Below are 21268 nucleotides of genomic sequence, written 5' to 3'. Positions count from 1 at the left end.
CAAGATATGTAAACATTATTAAAGTGACTAGTGTTCCATTTCTAAAAGTGGCCAGTGATTTCAATAGGCAGCAGCAGCCTCTAATGTGCTAGTGATGGCTATTTAACAGTCTGATGGCGTTGAGATAGAAGCTGTTTTTTTTTCTCGGTCCCAGCTTTGATGCACCTGTACTGACCTCGCCTTCTGGATGATAGCGGGGTGAACAGGCAGAAAGTGCAACACTGTGCAAGTAAAATTGGGTCAACAGGGGTTTCTCGGAGCATCTATGCAACATATATGACCACACCACAAGAACCGTTATGCAACCTCATTTCAGCTGATCAGTTATTTGGGATGTGTAGTCATCTTGACCGACTTTCAATGTGTAACTCGACATGACAGAAACTACACCTCCCATGTAACATCGCGATTTATCGCTTCACTAGTTTCACTGGGTTTCCACTAGTTACCACAGCCACAAAGTCAAAATTGACTATATCGTAAAAATGTAAGAAAACAAAAAATAACTTTTGGTCTTAATTTAAGCTTATTCTTAAGTTTATCAGTGTGGTTAAGGTTAGGGTTAGGTTTAAAATCACATTTTAAGAAGATAATTTGTAGAAATAGGCGGGGTTTATGACTTTGTGGTTGTGGTAACTAGTGACGACCGTTTCACTGGGAGTATAGCTAGTTCACTAACGTTACTTAAAAATCCAGTTTCATGATTCACTTAATTAATAAATAAATACTTATTCGCTGTCATGGCGGAATCTGCAGCCTGTCCTGCGTTCCAGCTTGGAAGACCTCGATATGATCAGGTAAAGGATATTTTTTGACTAATCACATTGTTATCTCTAAAAAGGGTGCAAAACACAACATCTTTGCGATCTCCGACCTGTTCCTGCGAGTGCATCATTATGCTCACTCCTTGTTACTTTGTAGCGAAAGTTGCCTCTGATGTCCGCTCAAAAAATGTTTTTGTCATTGCAGTGGAATTCTCTTTATGCTCTGTGCAAATGCATGAAAGTAACCAACTTTCTTGGAATTACCAAGTAGCGGGGAAGTGTTTCGGAGTTGATAGCAGGGTTGGTCGCCCAGTGTAGCTAGATGCTGCAGCTTCTTCATCAATGCTTAGCGGACATCCAAAGTGGTCTCAGAGCATTTCGTATGATTCTGTACGTAAATCCGAGACACTTCATTTAATAAGATATGTTTCATAGAGCCCCACAGTGGAGGTGTCATAATATCCATAAAACCTTGCGGTCAAACAGGGAAATGCTTCCAAATTTCCCCCCACCATAAATGTTTTTCCATAGGGAATTTTAGAAACACTTAAAATAAGGGCTCTATTTCGTGTAGGCTTACCCTTGCGTGATGTTTTGATAACCATGTAAATATCTCTCGGACAAGATGACTTTTATCAATATATTCGGCTCTATTTACTCTCAGATTCGAAAATACTAATTAGCATCAAAGTAGACATCATGCAAAACTACAAATCCCTGCAAGCTCCTGCATGTCATCTCTAGCTGACACCTTTGCTAAGAGGTATTGTGTCAATTTAAAACTTGCACAAGACAGTTCACAGAATTGTCCATTTAAAGAAATGTAGCCAATTTATTAATTGCTACATTTAGCTAACATTAGATAGTTAATCCAGAGATTCTTACCTTTGTCTCTATTCGGCAATCTAGTCCAGATCATCATGGCATTTGTAGTTCTTTATGATAGGAGCTAATTAGCATTTCATTTTGGGGGGTTAAATACAGGAGAATATATTGATAAAAGTCACCTTGTTCTAGAGAGTTTCACACAGTTATCAAAATGTCATGCCAGGGTAAGCCTACATGAAACACAGCCCTTATTTGAAGTGTTTCTAAAATCCCCTATGCGAAAAATGAATGGTGGAAAAACAATAGGAACCATTTCCTTGTTTGACCGCTAGGTTTTATGGGCATTATGACTCGTACTGTGGTACTCTATATGGTATGTTTTCATTTGTGGATGTCCATCATCCATTTCGTATGATTTGTTACAAATTACAATTTGTAAGATATGTTACTAATTGAAATTCGTACAATATGTTACAAATTGCAATACATTTTCCAAAAGTACAATATGTTACGAATTCCAATTTGTTGTGGTTAATGTTAGCTAGGTGGCTAACGCAAACGTTAGCTCTAGGTGTCAGGTGTTAAAGTTAGGAGTTAGGTTAAAGGGTCAGCTAAAAGGGTTAAGGTTAGGGTTAGCTAACATGCTAAGTAGTTGCAAAGTTGCTAAAGTTATACAGTGAGGGGAAAAAAGTATATGATCCCCTGCTGATTTTGTACGTTTGCTCACTGACAAAGACATGAAAAAAACGCATGTCAAAAATGTTATAAATGTATTTGCTTTTTATGAGGGAAATAAGTATTTGACCCCTCTGCAAAACATGACTTAGTACTTGGTAGCAAAACCCTTGTTGGAAATCAGAGGTCAGATGTTTCTTGTAGTTGGCCACCAGGTTTGCACACATCTCAGAAGGGATTTTGTCCCACTCCTCTTTGCAGATCTTTGCAGGTCATTAAGGTTTCGAGGCTGACGTTTGGCAACTCAAACCTTCAGCTCCCCCCACAGATTTTCTATGGGATTAAGGTCTGGAGACTGGCTAGGCCACTCCAGGACCTTAATGTGCTTCTTCTTGAGCCACTTCTTTGTTGCCTTGGCCGTGTGTTTTGGGTCATTGTCAAGCTGGAATACACATCCACGACCCATTTTCAATGCCCTGGCTGAGGGAAGGAGGTTCTTACCCAATATTTGACGGTACATGGCCCCGTCCATCGTCCCTTTGATGCAGTGAAGTTGTCCTGTCCCCTTAGCAGAAAAACACCCCCAAAGCATAATGTTTCCACCTCCATGTTTGACGGTGGGGATGGTGTTCTTGGGGTCATAGGCAGCATTCCTCCTCCTCCAAACACGGCGAGTTGAGTTGATGCCAAAGAGCTCGATTTTGGTCTCATCTGACCACAACACTTTCACCCAGTTCTCCTCTGAATCATTCAGATGTTCATTGGCAAACTTCAGACGGCCCTTTATATGTGCTTTCTTGAGCAGGGGGACCTTGTGGGCGCTGCAGGATTTCAGTCCTTCACGGCGTAGTGTGCTACCAATTGTTTTCTTGGTGACTATGGTCCCAGCTGCCTTGAGATCATTGACAAGATCCTCCCGTGTAGTTCTGAGCTGATTCCTCACCGTTCTCATGATCATTGCAACTCCACGAGGTGAGGCTTGCATGGAGCCCCAGGCCGAGGGAGACTTACAGTTATTTTGTGTTTCTTCCATTTGCGAATAATCGCACCAGCTGTTGTCACCTTCTCCCCAAGCTGCTTGGCGATGGTCTTGTAGCCCATTCCAGCCTTGTGTAGGTCTACAATCTTGTCCCTGATATCCTTGGAGAGCTCGTTGGTCTTGGCCATGGTGGAGAGTTTGGAATCTGATTGATTGATTGCTTCTGTGGACAGGTGTCTTTTATACAGGTAACAAGCTGAGATTAGGAGCACACCATTTAAGAGTGTGCTCCTAATCTCAGCTCGTTACCTGCATAAAAGACACCTGGGAGCCAGAAATCTTTCTGATTGAGAGGGGGTCAAATACTTATTTCCCTCATTAAAATGCAAATCAATTCATAACATTTTTGACAAATGCGTTTAGCTGGATTTTTTTGTTGTTATTCTGTCTCTCACTGTTCAAATAAACCTACCATTAAAATTATAGACTGATCATTTCTTTGTCAGTGGGCAAACGTACAAAATCAGCAGGGGATCAAATACTTTTTTCCCTCACTGTATATGATGAGATTCAAACACGGAACCTTCGCGTTATATACCCACCCATCCAACTTGACCAACCACCTTTCGTTTTCACCATAAGTAACCTTCTAGTTTATGTAACCATACCAAATGTAACAAATCATACTAATTTGAGTGTCCCGAATGTATGTTTACTATGTTACGTCTAGTCTATAAGACCATAATAATTATAGAGCAGTGTGGAGGAGGAGTCTACTTTGTCTACAAGAGACTTCAACATTAGTTTTCTGGATTCAGGTTCACTCAATTATTTTAAGCTTTGTTTACTATTGACAGTTACAGCTGATTAAGGGATTGTATATCGATTTGCTTTCCTTAAATAGATGTCTTCTGATCTACTCCTTTCAGTCTCTGAATTGTTTAATCAAACTTTTCGCCGCCAGCTCCTGATATCAGGGCATAAAAACTACAATCTGTGTACTGAATTAGCCTAGTGCACATGTTCGCCTAGCAAGATGGCGCCGATAGACATGGCAGCTCTGTTTCTAGATCCTAAGCAACTTTGCAGTATTTTTTGTGTGTGTGTGTGTTATTTCTAGCTATATCCTGTCCCGAGTTTGTTTTCCCTGGCTGAACTATGCTAGTTTTCGTCCTCATTGCCAATGTTAATAAATACAGCACCCTCAACTTCAAAGCTACATTGCTAGTTATACAATCATATAAAATCGCTGGAAAGAAACTTGAATGATTTATTGTTTTGTTGCATAGTCATGACTGGTTTGCGCTATCTGTCGCGTCGTAAGACAATGGTGGCGAAGGATATCATTGCTACTTAACACGGATCCAAGTTCAGGTGTGAGATCCACCGGCGTCATTGGCGTAGGGTAAGCTGAATGTTTCTGACTCGTCTTGGCACTGTAACAACAGGCAGCCTCTACCTGCTTGGCTCGATGGGATATGTAATTATTTCGCCAACACAGCCAGATATGTACACAGTCTTGTACCCTTAACCTTTTATCAACTGACTATCGCATTTGTTGATTAAATCTGACTTTATTTGTATAATGAGTAATCCAGGAATGTCACAAATTAATTGACACGAGAAAACTGAAGAAAAAAGCAACTCTACAGAGTGCCAATGGCTACAATAATGGCTAAATTACTTCCGGACATGGAGCTCCTCCTCACCACTCTATAATGGATCCAAACATTTTACATGCCTGATCTGTAATCAGCATTACTTAATGCAAAATTGCAAACATTTTATAGATTTTTTCAGGTTCTTTATTACACCTGAGTAGACTGCACTGAATATAGAATAGAACAGCCAAAATAGAATAGAAGAGCTTTATTCTTACTTCTTATGTGACATCCGGATTAGATTTCTACATTTGTGCAGTTTTATGTCTAGCACAAACTCAAACTTTCAAGAGGGATAAAAAGTGACAATTAAGAATGTAGCTGAACAAAAATATCAATGCAACATGCAATAATTTCTAAGATTCTACTGAGTTACAGTTCATATAAGGAAATCAGTCAATTGAAATAAATAAATTAGGCCCTAATCTATGGATTTCACATGACTGGGAATACAGATATGCATCTGTTGGTCACAAATACCTTAAAAATGGGCCTCACAATGGGCCTCAGGACCTTGTCACGGTATCTCTGTGCATTCAAATTGCCATAATAAAATACAATTTTGTTCGTTGCCCGTAGCTTATGCCTGCCCATACCATAACCCCACAAGGATGGAGGCGGCTTATGGTAGAGAAATTAACGTTCAATTCTATGGCAACAGCTCTGGTGGACATTCCTGCAGTCAGCATTCCAATTGCACGCTTCCTCAAAACTTGAGACATCTGTGGTATTGTGTTGTGTGACAAAACTGCACATTTTAGAGTGGCCTGTTATTGTCCCCAGCACAAGGTGCACCTGTGTAATGATCATGCTGTTTAATCAGCTTCTTGATATGCCACACCTGTCAGGTGGATAGATTATCTTGGCAAAGAAGAAATAATCACTAACAGGGATGTAAACAAATTTGTGCCCAAAATTTGAGAGAAACCAGCTTTTTGTGCGAATGGAAAATGTCTGGGATCTTTTATTTTAGCTCATGAAACATGGGACCAACACTTTACATGTTGCGTTTTATATTTTTGTACAGTGTATTAGAAGGCTCATCATTTTGCTAAAGAAAAAAAATGTTCCTTCCACCCATGTAAATATGTTTAGCAAAAACCACTTTAATTTTTTATTTTTGTAGGCTATTCTGCATCTTCCAAACTTTGTTGGCTACATCTCATATTGCAATGTATTTCTGTCCTTATCTTTAGCATATCCGTCAAAATGTCTGTCCTGTGAAGTGATTATGCACTTGCAGTGGTCAACTAGTCTGATAATGTGACCTTCACGTTGGCTCGAATTGCAACTCAGCTTTTTTTTTTGTAAAGCGTTCATGACCGCTGGCAATTAATGAGATTAAAATGTCTGTAACCTCACTTGTAATTGGGCTTCTGTATAGTGCAATTCAGTGTTCGAGGCTAGCCTATATTAAAACTGCTGTGAATGCAATATTATGTTATAAGGTAATTATTTACCTGCTGAAATAGTAAAGCACAAAGTCCAAAGAAAGTCTGATTTGTTATTGTCTGGCCATCTTTATTGCCTTTTATATTTTATAAAGGCATTTCTCATCCAAATGCATGGTGGTGGAATAACAAGAAGCCAATCGATAAAGGACACTTGCCCCTACTCTTGGAACCAACCCAATTCCTCACAGATAACTGATGATAGTAATTTAACCAGGATATTGCATGGCACCAAGTAGTCTCTTCTCAGCGCCAAGAGGCTTTAATAACACTCTATTTAGACTTCCATTTTGCAACCTCTGATGCAATTGCAAAACACAAACAATTTTGTTCATGTGAATTGTTCCAAAAATCATTGAGTCATCCTGCATTACAAATTTGGAATTTCATCATTACAAGCATCCAGTCATATGTCAAACACTGCATTTATCAGTGGGTAATGGACAGTTTCATTGTTTCACAAATAGAACATCCACCTTTTTTTTTGTGCCCTAAAAATCTTCAGCACAGGTTGGCATACAGTAATAAAGGCATATTCAGTGACATTTTCAGTTTGTTGCATCAAAGCAGTTAAAATTAGGCCATCTCTTGAATCAGCATATATCTCCGTCTCTTATTGCGGCTGCATGTGATACATCTCTACTAGCTGTGTTGTGGATTCTCTGGAGAGCTGAAGCACATGCATAATTAAGGCAGTCTTCTTACATGGAGCCTGTTCTCTTCACCCAGCCATACAAAACAGAGCTACACATATGGGCTGTGAGGACATTATACAGTCTATGGGCTGTGAGGACATTATACAGTCTATGGGCTGTGAGGACATTATACAGTCTATGGGCTGTGAGGACATTATACAGTCTATGGGCAGTGAGGACATTATACAGTCTATGGGCTGTGAGGACATTATACAGTCTATGGGCTGTGAGGACATTATACAGTCTATGGGCTGTGAGGACATTATACAGTCTATGGGCTGTGAGGACATTATACAGTCTATGGGCTGTGAGGGCATTATACAGTCTATGGGCTGTGAGGACATTATACAGTCTATGGGCTGTGAGGACATTATACAGTCTATGGGCTGTGAGGACATTATACAGTCTATGGGCTGTGAGGACATTATACAGTCTATGGGCTGTGAGGACATTATACAGTCTATGGGCTGTGAGGACATTATACAGTCTATGGGCTGTGAGGACATTATACAGTCTATGGGCTGTGAGGAAATTATACAGTCTATGGGCTGTGAGGACATTATACAGTCTATGGGCTGTGAGGACATTATACAGTCTATGGGCTGTGAGGACATTATACAGTCTATGGGCTGTGAGGACATTATACAGTCTATGGGCTGTGAGGACATTATACAGTCTATGTGCTGTGAGGACATTATACAGTCTATGGGCTGTGAGGACATTATACAGTCTATGTGCTGTGAGGACATTATACAGTCTATGGGCTGTGAGGACAGTATACAGTCTATGGGCTGTGAGGACATTATACAGTCTATGGGCTGTGAGGACATTATACAGTCTATGGGCTGTGAGGACATTATACAGTCTATGGGCTGTGAGGACATTATACAGTCTATGGGCTGTGAGGACACTGAATAAAGAAAGGATACACAGATTTACAGAACGGTAGCTACTACATTCTTCACAATAACATGTCACGAGAGGTGGAGGAGCGTGTTTTCAATTAAAACCGAATGTAGGAAAGATAATGAAGACGGAGAAATTAGTTCTCCTGTCTTGTCTTTTGTCGCCTGCCCTTCATAAGTGATAAATGTCTCGAAGGCATCTGACTGAAGTTGGCATGTTTCAGTCCATCTGGTTGCCAAATAGACTCTTGGCATGCACTGCCATCAGGCCTTTTCAGACTGTTGGCACACAATGTTCAGCTGGGCCCATCTAGTAAGGGGACTGGAAAAGCGATATGCTTCACCACCAAGTAACGACAATTCTGTGCGGTGAAGAAAATATGCTCAAGTTCTCTTGCACTGTGTCTTAAGAGTCAACCCACACAGCTGCTCTGTCTTACTTTGTACCCCCTAAACATTAAGTCATTGAACTCTAAACAACAATTAGCAGCTTAACCACTTTGATTCAATCCACATGTGGTCCTCTGTAGCTCAATTGGTAGAGCATGGCGCTTGTAACGCCAGGGTAGTGGGTTCGATCCCCGGGACCACCCATACCTAAAAATGTATGCACACATGACTGTAAGTCGCTTTGGATAAAAGCGTCTGCTAAATGGCATATTATTATTATTATTATTATATTATAAGTCATGTGAAATGAGACGTTAAGTATTTTGATGTTGAATTATGGGTCCCACTTTAGACAAACACGTTAATAAAGAGTGTCTGCTAAATGACTATATGACTAAAATGTATTAAAGCATTCATAAACTCTTCATAAGCCCTACATAGCTTCACAAAGCATTTGTAAGTAATGTCATACTACAGAAAGGGTGATTTAAAAAGTCCCTACATCTGGTGCTTTGGAAAATGTGGCATAACCCATTTGTCACCCTTTACATAACATGGGATTTGCTTTTGGGGGATTTCTGAGCCATGGGCCATCCATATAGGCCTTATGAATGGTTTATGAAGGCTTCATTGAGCCTTAAAAGTTCTCTGTTGTATAGAGTGGGACCGGATTATTTAAGATGTGCCCAAGCAACATAAATGGTATTCAATAAAGTAAAGTATCAGGTGGTTTGAATTTTGCCCTCCTTGGACACACCCACACTGTTAAAATGAAGTGCTTTGAAACACAAAAACTAGTGACGACTGAGCTTTCACCACCTTAAAAGATCGTATTGAGCCCTGGACTGAAGTTTTGTATGAGCGCTACTGCTAACATTAGCAGTCATTGCTTATATTCTTTTCCATGAATGTCAAACATAATGCCATATTTCCATTGATTTTTAAGAATATTAATATGATAAATACCTTACAGATCTTTGAACTGTCTTACTTTATCAATATAAAAATGTGAAAGACCTGTTAATGCTAAGTGATTTTGAAAATTTGAAAAGAAAACATAAAGCACATGAAGCGTCAAAATCATGTTTTGTACTTATTAATTATTATCCTGGACAAACGTAGTAATTTTTGTTTTCACAAAAATAAATTTTCTTGTGTCCTTTGTTTGAGCATAATGCTGTACATTTGACCTTTTGGAATTACTGATGAGTTTATAAACACATCATATAAGAGCAGGGAATAAACAAGAAGAGGAGGGACTCCCATTTACAGTGTTTGGAAACTCCAGAAGTTCTAATTCTGCACTGAACAGGACTGGAAACACCACAATAGTGTTTAGGAGCTTCAGAAAGAGGAAACTACACCAAAAGGGATCTAATTCTGCACTACACAGGACTTGAAACACCATAATAGTGTTTTCATTTCACTATTAGTCTACACCTGTTGTTTATGAATGATGTGACATAAAATGTGATTTATTGAGTCCATGTTCAGTCTACTTATCTCAAGTCTGAATCAGCACAACAGTTCAGTCCTGAAGACTGGCTGAGTGGACTAACGCAGTGTTTTGACACCTCACATGAATGCCCACTTTACACGTTACCTCTGCTATAACTTACATAGCTCTAAACGCCTTGATTGTACCATTTATTTATAATCTCACAATGGGCCTGGCAACTGTAGCCTATAATTAGTGTCAAAGTCTACCCTAGGAAAGTATGCAATTCCCAGTGTCTTCTTTAAAATGTTGATCCAAATATTGACTGAAAATCACAATCAATCAATATTTATGCTATAAACCATTTGCAATTTAAAACCATTTGATTGTATGAGAGAGTCTGCCAAAACACTGTTTTTGTGTTTTGATGCTGCCTTTTAAATGCACAGAAACACCAAAAAGGGTTTTCACAACTCGCTTAAAAACACAATTATTCAGATTGAAGAATACTTCCATTCTGTTTTGAAATACATTTAGTGTGTCAGAACACATACATTGGGTTTACATTCAAACACTGTCCAAACATCAGATCTCTGTTTAGGTGCACTATCTTTCATGGTTTTACTATACAATGATGGTGTTTTGAGTCTTTCTATTTTAATAGTGCACACTGTGCACCACTGACAACGTACGTAGCCGTTGAAGATGTCCTCGCCCTCTTTTTTTCCCCTCTTTCTCGCTTCCAGAGTACCTTTCTTGGCCGGCTGAGACACTTTGTAGAGATCATCGACCCCAGCACACTCTTTGTATCTGAGGTAAGGCATCCATCCATCCACATGTTGTTTTACTACTTCAGCTATGTTTTTTGTAAGATATACAAAAAACGTGGCCTTCCACTGAATTTCTGATTGAAGATGAGACTTGGGAACTGTGGCAACAGGAGAATGCCGTCCACTTTATACTGTAGATCTGGAATCCAATCAGATAGCACAGGGACGGACTTGGAACATAAATTGGTCCTGGAATTTCTCACACACCAGACAATTACCCCCCCCCCCCTCAAAGCCCCTATTATTAGCCAAATAATTATAATTATTTGCAAAACAAACAAACAATTTAGACAGGCCCACTGGGCTAAAGATGGACCATCCCATCTGGCATTTGCCAGAACTACCGTTACCCAGTCCTTCTCTAAGATAACACATTAAGAAGAAACCTAACTACCTACTGTTAATTCTCTTGTTGACTCAAATGACTCTTTTATCTCTCCAGAGTCGATTGACAGAATGCGTCAAACTCCTGGATGATTTTCAACATGGAACACTACCTCCTGGAGTTACAGATCTACAGGTGAGGTTTTTGTTATCAGAAATTCCTTTGTCAGTGTTACAGAATATTTACAGTGCCTTCAGAAAGTATTCACACGCCTTGAATTTTTCCACATTTTGTTGTGTTACAGCCTGAATTTTAAATGGATTAAATTGAGATTTTTGGTCACTGGCCTACACACAATACCCCATAATGTCAAAGTGGATTTGTTTTTTGTTGTTGACATTTTTACAAATTCATTAAAATTGAAAAGCTGAAATGTCTTGAGTCAATAAGTATTCAACCCCTTTGTTATGACAAGCCTAAATAAGTTCAGGAGTAAAAATGTGCTTAATAAGTCACATAATAATTGCATGGACTCACTCTGAGTGCAATAATAGTGTTTAACATGATTTTTGAATGACTACCTCATCTCTATACCCCACACATACAATTATCTGTAAGGTCCCTCAGTCGAGCAGTGAATTTCAAACACAGATTCAACCACAAAGACCAGGGACGTTTTCCAATGCCTCGCAAAGAAGGGCACCTATTGGTAGATGGGTAAAAAAAAAGCAGACAATGAATATCCCTTTGAGCATGGTGATGCTATTAATTACACTTTGGATGGTGTAACAATACATCCAGTCACTACAAAGATACAGGCGTCCTTCCTTACTCAGTTGCCGGAGAGGAAGGAAACCGCTCAGGGATTTCACCATGAGACCAATGGTGACTTTAAAACAGTTACAGAGTTTAATGGCTGTGATAGGAGAAAACTGAGGATGGATCAACAACATTTTAGGTCTCCACAATACTAACCTAATTGACAGAGTGAAAAGAAGGATGCCTGTACAGAATAAAAATATTCCAAAACATGCATCCTGTTTGCAACAAGGCACTAAAGTAATACCTTTTTATCTTTTTTATATTTTATATTTATTGAATATTTAAAACATACAATATACTGGCAGTGAAGCCGCTCAACAACTACATCACATTAGTCATCTAACAGACTCCCATCCAGAGCGACCCACAGAAGCAACCAGGTTCAACGCCCTGCTCAAGGGCACGTCAACAGATCTCCCACAAGGTCAAAAACGGGGACCCGAACCAGCGATCCATGATCCCCCCCCCCCCCCCCCCCCACAGTTCCCCAAGAGCTGCCCCTCAACTATCCGAGACCATGCATGTATGGCACTATTTACATGTGTGTCCGTGTATGTGCACGTGTGCATTTGAATGAGAGTGTGTGTATATGCATGTGTACAAACACCTGCACGGCATCAGCCTCAGGCAAACAGGCATTAGCTGTAACAACACTGCCCCTCAGTGTCATTCAAACATACTTTTTGCTATGTTTTATTTTGACTTTATTTTTTAAAACTTTTATCTTTGACCGTCATTCTATCCCCCACCCAGCAACTCCACTCCCATTTGTCTCCAATTCCACATCCCAACCCTCAGCCTCCCTCAGCCCATCCCACCTATCTCTGCTGGCCACCCTCTTCGGATTTCTACGTACCGTATATCTTTCAACTATGGTGTGATGTTTAACATACAATTTCAATCTATCTAATCGAATAGAATCCACAGATTGCGAGTTGAAGATAAATAATTTTACTAAGAGTATTAGTATATTAGTAATTGACTGACCCAGTCTCTCCAGATCTCCTAACAGTACTATTTCTAGGGTCAATTTTAGATCAATGTTATGCATTTTCAGCCATTCCTGAACCAGAAACAGGCTACCTGAGGGCAATACCAAAATAAATGGTATATTGATTCTGTATCCTCACAACAAAATCTGCAGAGCTTCGATGATTGTATGCCCCAAATATTCAACATTTTGTTGGTGGCAAGAATTCTATATAATAATTTTAGCTGAAAAGCACGAAGTCTTGAATCTTGCGTCGTTTTATATATCAACTCATACATCCTGTACCATGGAATCGGTACATCAAAAATCTCTTCCCAACTATTTTGCAATCTGTATGGCACAGCTGTCAACATCCTTGTCCTCAAATGAAACTGGTATACTTTCCTATTTATGCAATTTTTATTCCTCCACCAGTTTTGATCCTTTATATTGGGCAGACAGACCAGTTCCCTACCTCCTGCCGCTGCCACCTGCCTCCTCCATTTTTCGGGTAATGCTGTAATCAATTGGTTGAAATCTTGGATTGAGCAGATCTTCCCATACAATTCTCATAACTCCATGAAAGCCATAACTCTACCATTCAGAAAAGTGATCTAGATCTTCAATGAGACATTGCAGGGATCTAGCTTGTGGACTTAATATAAAACTCAAGTCATCGGCATACATTGACACCTTTGTTTTTAAGCCTTGGATTTCTAATCCTCTAATGTTGTTATTTGATCTGATTTTAATAGCTAGCATTTCGATGGCCATAACAAATAGATATGGTGACAGTGGACACACTTGTTTAACTCCTCTTGACAATTCAAAACTCTCTGAGAAGTAGCCGATATTTACTATTTTACACCTGGGGGTTGCTATACATTACCTTTACCCATTTTATAAGAGAATCCCCAAAATTGAAAAAATCCAGGCATTTATAAATAAAATCCAGTCTTACTTTATGAAAGGCCTTTTCAAAATCCGCTATAAATACCAGGCCTGGCTTCTTAGATATTTTTAGTAGTTGTCGTATATTATCTCCAATGTATCGTCCATGTAAAAAACCTGTCTGATCAGGATGAACAATACCTGGTAAAACCTTTTTAATTCTGAGTGCTATGCATTTCGCTAGTATTTTTGCATCACAACATTGAAGTGTAAGAGGCCTCCAGTTTTTAAGATAGACTGGATCTTTATATTTGCCATCTGGGACTTGTTTTAATAATAGTGAAATCAGACCTTCCTGCTGAGTACCTGTCAGACTACCATTTCTATGGTAGTTAAAACAATCTAACAATGGAGATTTGAGTATATCAAAAAAGGCTTGATATACCTCTACTGGTATGCCATCAAGCCCTGGGGTTTTTCCACACTGAAAGGACTGAATAGCCTCAAAAAGTTATTCCTCTGTAATTTGGCCTTCGCACTGATCTTTCTGTACATTGGTTAATTTTCAATTTTTTTATTATTTGGAAAGAATTCCTTACAGTAATCGTAATTCAGTGGGTGAGAATGAGACGGAAAAGATAACATCTGCTTAAAATATTTAGCTTCCTCTTTTAAAATACCATTCGGAGAATCATAGATGACTCCGTCTTCAGTAACGAGTTTCGGTAAATACTTTTTATTAGCGTTCCTGTGTTGGAGATTCAGGAAGAATTTGGTGCATTTTTCTCCATATTCCATCCAGTTTGCATTGTTTTGTAATAGATTTCATTTGATCGTTCTTGAATAAGTTCCTCCAGTTCTTTTTGTTTTTCCTCTAACTTATCTCTGTAGTATTGTTTTTATTGCTATCTACCTGTACTAGTACTTCATCTATTTCCCTTGTTAGTCTTGTCTCTTTAGCCAGAAACTGCTTTTTTATTATTGATGAATATTGAATTGAATGACCTCTGAAGGTACATTTAAAGGTATCCCAAACAATAAGGGGATTTGCTGAACCTATATTGTACTGAAAAAATTCAGTTATAAATTATTTTGTCTTCGTTAAAAAATATATTGTCCTCCAGTAAACTTTCCAATATCCCTTTCCAAATGGAAATTCTATAAGAATTATGTGAAGGCCAATTAGATGATGATCCGATCGCATTCTGTCTCCTATTAAAACGTTTTTAACCTTTGATGCAAGAGAGACTAAAGTAAAACTGCAAAAAATGTGGCAAAGCAACAGTAGCGGTGCGTGGGTAAAATCACAGGGGAAGCCAATCCAGAAAAAACAAACATATTACAACCTGTGTTGTGATAATTGCGTTGTTTGCTCTATAATTAGTTAATATGCCTTGACGCCATTATATATACTGTAGGCCTAAAGCCAAGAAAATATGAAGACACAGTACAACACCGGAGAGCAACATCTGTCCGGTGAAGTTCACAAAACATGTTGCATGTAACAAACAGTTACATGACCTACAGCACTGTCAAGCAAGGTAATGTTTCCCACATTTTCGGACTACTAAACAACTATTGATTTGGAACCACCGAGAGTTACTGCAAGTTGCAAAGAAAACAGGAGCTGCCTCCACTATTCCAGCACCATTTCAACTTGAACATTTCAACATCATCTAATCACATATGCTTAGTCTAATACAGTGACAACTAAAAGATACCAAAAACGATTTAGTCCAATCAACGTAAGATAAATATGATGTGGCTGTCCATGGCACTGATTTGTGTGTGTGTGTGTGTGTGTGTGTGGTGTGTGTGTGCGTGCTTGCAAGTAGAAAAAACATGTTGACTCACCCTACTTGTATAGAAGCGCCAAGGCCATCCTCCTCTTTCAAATGGTCTATGACTCTGTCATACAGTACACGCTTTTTGTTTTTGTTGTCCTAGGCTACCTGGCTAAAATAGTTGATCGCTAGCCTAACTTCCTTTAATGGGCAACGATACGCAGGCCAGCTAGTTAACATTAGCATACAAATCTAGCTACATGTTGAACTTCCATTCTCTCAGGCCAGGGGCACAATGTATGCATTTATGGTTGGATCAGAATCGCCGTTATAATCATTGGCCAGTACAGAGAATTAAGTAAAACCACAAATCCAAATCCCTATCTCCATCCATGGCTAATTTAGGAAAGGGACGATTTTAGCTAGTTTACATTACATTACAGTCATTTAGCAGACGCTCTTATCCAGAGCGATTTACAGGAGCAATTAAGGTTAAGTGCCTTGCTCAAGGGCACATCGACAGATTCTTCACCTAGTCAGCTCGGGGATTAGAACCAGTGACTTTTTGGTTACTGGCACAACGCTCTTAACCACTAAGCTAGCCACTGGAGGACTACAACACAACGAGACGCAACAATTATTTATTTTTTCTGTCAATAATGACGTTTGGCTTGTGATGTGATTGGTCTGAAGCCAAATCCAAACTGGCTTTCCTTGACTTTTTTTTTGGTGCGCCAGGTCCATTCACAGCTGAGCTCACTCAGTTAATTTTTTAAATTTATTTTGTATTATCAAGGTAGGCCAAATGCTCACTGACCTCCCTTGCATTCAATGCTACGTGGGCAACAATGTCATACTTTTCTGACCAGACAGCTTCAGATAGATACTCTTGTGAATTTAAGGAAATGTATGGAACACAGAGAGTCGAAAGAAACATTATTTTGTATGTTTTATCTTTTTTTCTTGGTACGTTTTTTGGGGAAGCCTGGCTTCCCTTGGCATCCATGAATACACGCCACTGCAAAGCAATTCACTTTTTGTCCATAGTACAAAACTAATTCTGATTGGCTGGGCCTGACTCCCCAGTGGTTGGGCCTGGCTGCCAAGTGGGTGGGCCTATGCCCTCCCAGGCCCACCCATGGCTGCACACCTGCCCAGTCATGTGAAATCCATAGATTAGGGCCCAATGAATGTATTTTATGATGGAAATGTTTATGTTTGTGCTTTTCTAATAACCAATTTCAGTGTTCTATGTTTGTGCTTTTCTAATAATCAATTGCTGTGTTCATGCAAGTGACTGATTGAACGAATCCTCACTATCAGTATCTGCAATTTGGCAGAACGCCCAGACCCTTGTTTCTGTCACATGCATGACCCAGTATTGGTCGGTCACATGAATGAAGCAAACGTTAATGATGAATTATTTATGAAAGATGAATAAGCTAAATCATGCAAATATAACTTGTCTGTATAGAAGAGATCTAACGGGACTGCCCCGGAGGTGCTCCTGATCGACATGTGTACTTGGTGCATTGAGTTGGTTGGAACCTCTCCAGTGCGCTGATAATAAACAATGATTCATTTAAGATTGACTTCGAGTGTCCCATGTGTAGAATTTCCATGACAATTTCAATTGACTGATTTCCTTATATGAACTGTAACTCAGTAAAATCTTTGAAAGTTTTGCATGTTGCGTTTTATATTTTTGTTCAGTATACTTGAACATCTATGGCAAGACCTAAAAATGGTTGTCTAGCAATGATCAACAACCAATTTGACAGAGCTTGATTCATTTTGTAACATGACTCAGGATATGACCCAGATGCAGACACAGGAGACAGAAGGTTCAATATACAGAGTCGTTTATTTACATTTACATTTTAGTCATTTGGCAGACGCTCTTATCCAGAGCGACTTACAGTTAGTCAATACATATTTTTTTTATACTGGCCCCCCGTGGGAATCGAACCCACAACCCTGGCGTTGCAAACGCCATGCTCTATCAACTGAGCTACATCCCTGCCGGCCATTCCCTCCCCTACCCTGGACGACGCTGGGCCAATTGTGCGCCGCCCATGAGTCTCCCGGTCGCGGCCGGCTGCGAGAGAGCCTGGATTCGAACCAGGATCTCTAGTGGCACAGTTAGCACTGCGATGCAGTGCCTTAGACCACTGCGCCACTCAGGAGTACATTATTAAAACCACAGGAGGCAGGCAAAGGGCAGGTCGAGGACAGGCAGAGGTTTGTAACCAGGTCCGAGTCTGATAGGTACAGGGTGGCAGGCAGGCTCAGGGTCAGGACAGGCAGAGGTTTGTAAATCAGGTCAGAGTCAGATAGGTACGGGACGGCAGGCAGGCTCAGGGTCCGGGTCAGGCAGAATAGGTCGGAACCGGGAGAACTAGAAACCGGGACTAGAGAGAACAGGAGTACGGTATAAAAATCACGCTGGTAGGCTTGACGAGACAAGACGAACAGGCAACAGACAAACAGAAAACACAGGTATAAATGCACAGGGGATAATGGGGAAAATGTGCGACACCTGGAGTGGGGTGGAGACAAGCACAAGACAGGTGAAACAGATCAGGGTGTGACATTTTGAAAATAATAATGGGCAAATGTTGCACAATTCAGGTGTGCAAAGCTCTTAGAGACTTACCCAGAAAGACTCACAGATGTAATCGCTGCCAAAGGTGCTTCTACAAAGTATTGACTCAGCGGTGTGAATACTTATGTAAATTAGATATTTATGTATTTCATTTTCAATAAATTAGCAACAATTTCTAAAAACATTTTGTTCACTTTCATTATGGGGGTATTGTGTGTAGATGGATGAGATAATCCATTTTGAATTCAGACTAACACAACAAAATGTGGAGTAAGTTAAGGGGTATGAATACTTTCTGAAGGCACTGTACTCTTCCAAATAGCTTTTTGTTTTCAAGCATATTGTTTGTGACGCTTGCAATATGTGGTTGTAGCACACTCCGTACATTCAGCAACCCAACATTTTCCCTCACTGCTCTGAAATGACACAGCTGTTGTTTTTGACTCTCTAGCTATGGGAAGCCCAAAAGGTCAAGCAGGTACGTTTTGGCGCACGTATGCTTCGTATATAGCAGTTTGACCCCATTTTAACCCCATGTATTTATTGCCATACAGTATATTCCCCCTCTCCTCTTGGCAGCATGATGATGATGTTACACTCTATATCTCATATCTGAATGCAGGCCATCATTCATCCTGACACAGGAGAGAAGATCTTCATGCCTTTCCGAATGTCAGGTATGACTTCCGAATGAAGCTCTTCGACAGAGTGACTTTTATTTTGCTACTGGTCATTTTTACACTGATTATATTATTTTGCATCTACACAGGTTATGTCCCATTTGGAACACCAATTGTAAGTCTTATGTGAAATTATTACTGTATTTCATATGTATCTATGGAAAGAATATTCAACTTGAGCCATTTTTTAAATTATTTTAATTATACATGGTCTTTACTGACTTCTTGGGGTAGATGGAAGTGTAGCTCTGATCCAGGGTGTTAGTATGCTTTCCTCCACTTATTAGAGGAATGTGCACTAACAACCTGGACCAGAGCTAATGGAAGCCGTCATTCTGGATCTGATAGAGACCATGTAAGAGCATAGTTGAGCTATTGTCTCCCTATCTGGTGTCATCTAGGTTGTGGGCCTTCTTCTTCCAAATCAGACTGTGGTATCCACTATTTTCTGGCAGGTAAAAAGACATGCCAAGATAGAGTTGAAGTTGGAAGTTTACATACACCTTAGCCAAATACATTTAAACTCTGTTTTTCACAATTCCTGACATTTAATCCTAGTAAAAATGTCTTAGGTCAGTTAGGATCACGACTTTATTTTAAGAATGTGAAATGTCAGAATAATATTAGAGAGAATGATTTATTTCAGCTTTTATTTATTTCATCACATTCCCAGTGGGTCTACATACACTCAATTAGTATTTGGTAGCATTGCCTTTAAACTGTTTAACTTGGGTCAAACATTTCCGATAGCCTTCCACAATCTTCCCACAATAAGCTGGGTGAATTGTGGCCCATTCCTCCTGACAGAGCTGGTGTAACTGAGTCAGGTTTGTAGGCCTCCTTGCTCGCACCTGCTTTTTCAGTTCTTCCCACAAATGTTCTATAGGATTGAGGTCAGGGCTTTGTGATGGCCACTCCAATACCTTGACTTTGTTGTCCTTAAGCCATTTTGCCACAACTTTGGAAGTATGCTTGGGGTCATTGTCCATTTGGAAGAACCATTTGCGACCAAGCTTTAACTTCCTGACTGATGTCTTGAGATGTTGCTTCAATATATTCACATAATTTTCCTTCCTCATGATGCCATCTATTTTGTGAAGTGCACCAGTCCCTCCTGCAGCAAAGCACCCCCACAGCATGATGCTGCCACCACTGTGCTTCACGGTTGGGATGGTGTTCTTCGGCTTGCAAGCAACCCCCTTTTTCCTCCAAACATAACGATGGTCATTATGGCCAAACAGTTATATATTTGTTTCATCAGACCAGAGGACATTTCTCCAAAAACTAAGATCTTTATCCCCATGTGCAGTTGAAAACCGTTGTATGGCTTTTTATGGCGGTTTTGGAGCAGTGCTGAGCGCTCCTTGCTGAGCGGCCTTTCAGGTTATGTCGATATAGGACTCGTTTTACTGTGGATATAGATACCTTTTTACCTGTTTCCTCCAGCATCTTCACAAGGTCCTTTGCTGTTGTTCTGGGATTGATTTGCACTTTTCGCACCAATGTACGTTCATCTCTAGGAGACATAACGTGTCTCCTTCCTGAGCAGTATGACGGCTGCTTGGTCCCATGGTGTTTATACTTGTGTACTATTGTTTGTACAGATGAATGTGGTACGTTCAGGCGTTTGGAAATTGCTCCCAAGGATGAACCAGACTTGTGGAGGTCTACAATCTTTTTTCTGAGGTCTTGGCTGATTTATTTTGATTTTCCCATGATGTCAAGCAAAAAGGCACTGAGTTTGAAGGTAGTGTCCACATCACCAACAAACTATCATGGTCCAAACACACCAAGACAGTCGTGAAGAGGGCACAACAAAGCCTATTCCCCCTCAGGAGACTGAAAAGATTTGGCATGGGTCCTCAGATTCTCAAAAAGTTCTACAGCTGCACCATCGAGAGCATCCTGACTGGTTGCATCACCGCCTGGTATGGCAACTGCTCGGCCTCCGACCGCAAGACACTACAGAGGGTAGTGCGTACGGCCCAGTACATCACTGGGGCCAAGCTTCCTGCCATCCAGGACCTCTATACCAGGGGGTGTCAGAGGAAGGCCCTCAAAATTGTCAAAGACTCCAGCCACCCTAGTCATAGACTGTTCTCTCTGCTACCGCACGGCAAGCGGTACCGGAGCGCCAAGTCTAGGTCCAAAAGGCTTCTCAACAGCTTCTACCCCCAAGCCATAAGACTCCTGAACAGCTAATCATGGCTACTGGGACTATTTGCACTGCACCCCCACCCCCACCCCATCTTTTTACGCTGCTGCTACTCTGTTAATGATTTATGCATAGTCACTTTAACTCTACCCACATGTACATATTACCTCAACTACCTCAACTAGCCGGTGCCCCCGCACATTGACTCTGCACCGGTATCCTCCCTGTATATAGCCTCCCTACTGTTATTTTATTTTACTTCTGCTCTTTTTTTCTCAACACTTTTTTGTTTTGTTTTATTTTACTTTTTTATTAAAAGATAAATACATTGTTGGTTATGAGCTGTAAGTACGTTTTTCACGGTACTGTGTACACCTGTTGTATTCGGCGCATGTGGCAAATAAATTTGATTTGATTTGA

At 40.1% G+C, this 21268-nt stretch overlaps 1 protein-coding gene across 1 annotated transcript in view; it reads left to right on the top strand.

Moving 5' to 3' along the window:
- Positions 1-740: 740 nt before the first annotated feature.
- LOC311107434 (sideroflexin-5-like) overlaps positions 741-21268 on the top strand; it is a gene marked incomplete at both ends in the record, with an annotated part of 40269 nt that continues 19741 nt past the window's right edge. The window contains 7 exons of the mRNA XM_084149926.1: positions 741-797; positions 10533-10601; positions 11059-11136; positions 18465-18491; positions 18636-18690; positions 18783-18808; positions 19095-19148. Of these exons, the coding sequence (XP_084006052.1) occupies positions 741-797; positions 10533-10601; positions 11059-11136; positions 18465-18491; positions 18636-18690; positions 18783-18808; positions 19095-19148 (366 nt within the window). The remainder of the gene's footprint in view (positions 798-10532; positions 10602-11058; positions 11137-18464; positions 18492-18635; positions 18691-18782; positions 18809-19094; positions 19149-21268) is intronic.

This window comes from Coregonus lavaretus, assembly GCF_964263955.1.
Source record: "Coregonus lavaretus genome assembly, chromosome: 32".
Taxonomy (NCBI): domain Eukaryota; kingdom Metazoa; phylum Chordata; class Actinopteri; order Salmoniformes; family Salmonidae; genus Coregonus; species Coregonus lavaretus.
Note: the sequence above shows the minus strand (reverse complement) of the source record. Positions and strands in the feature narration are given on the sequence as shown.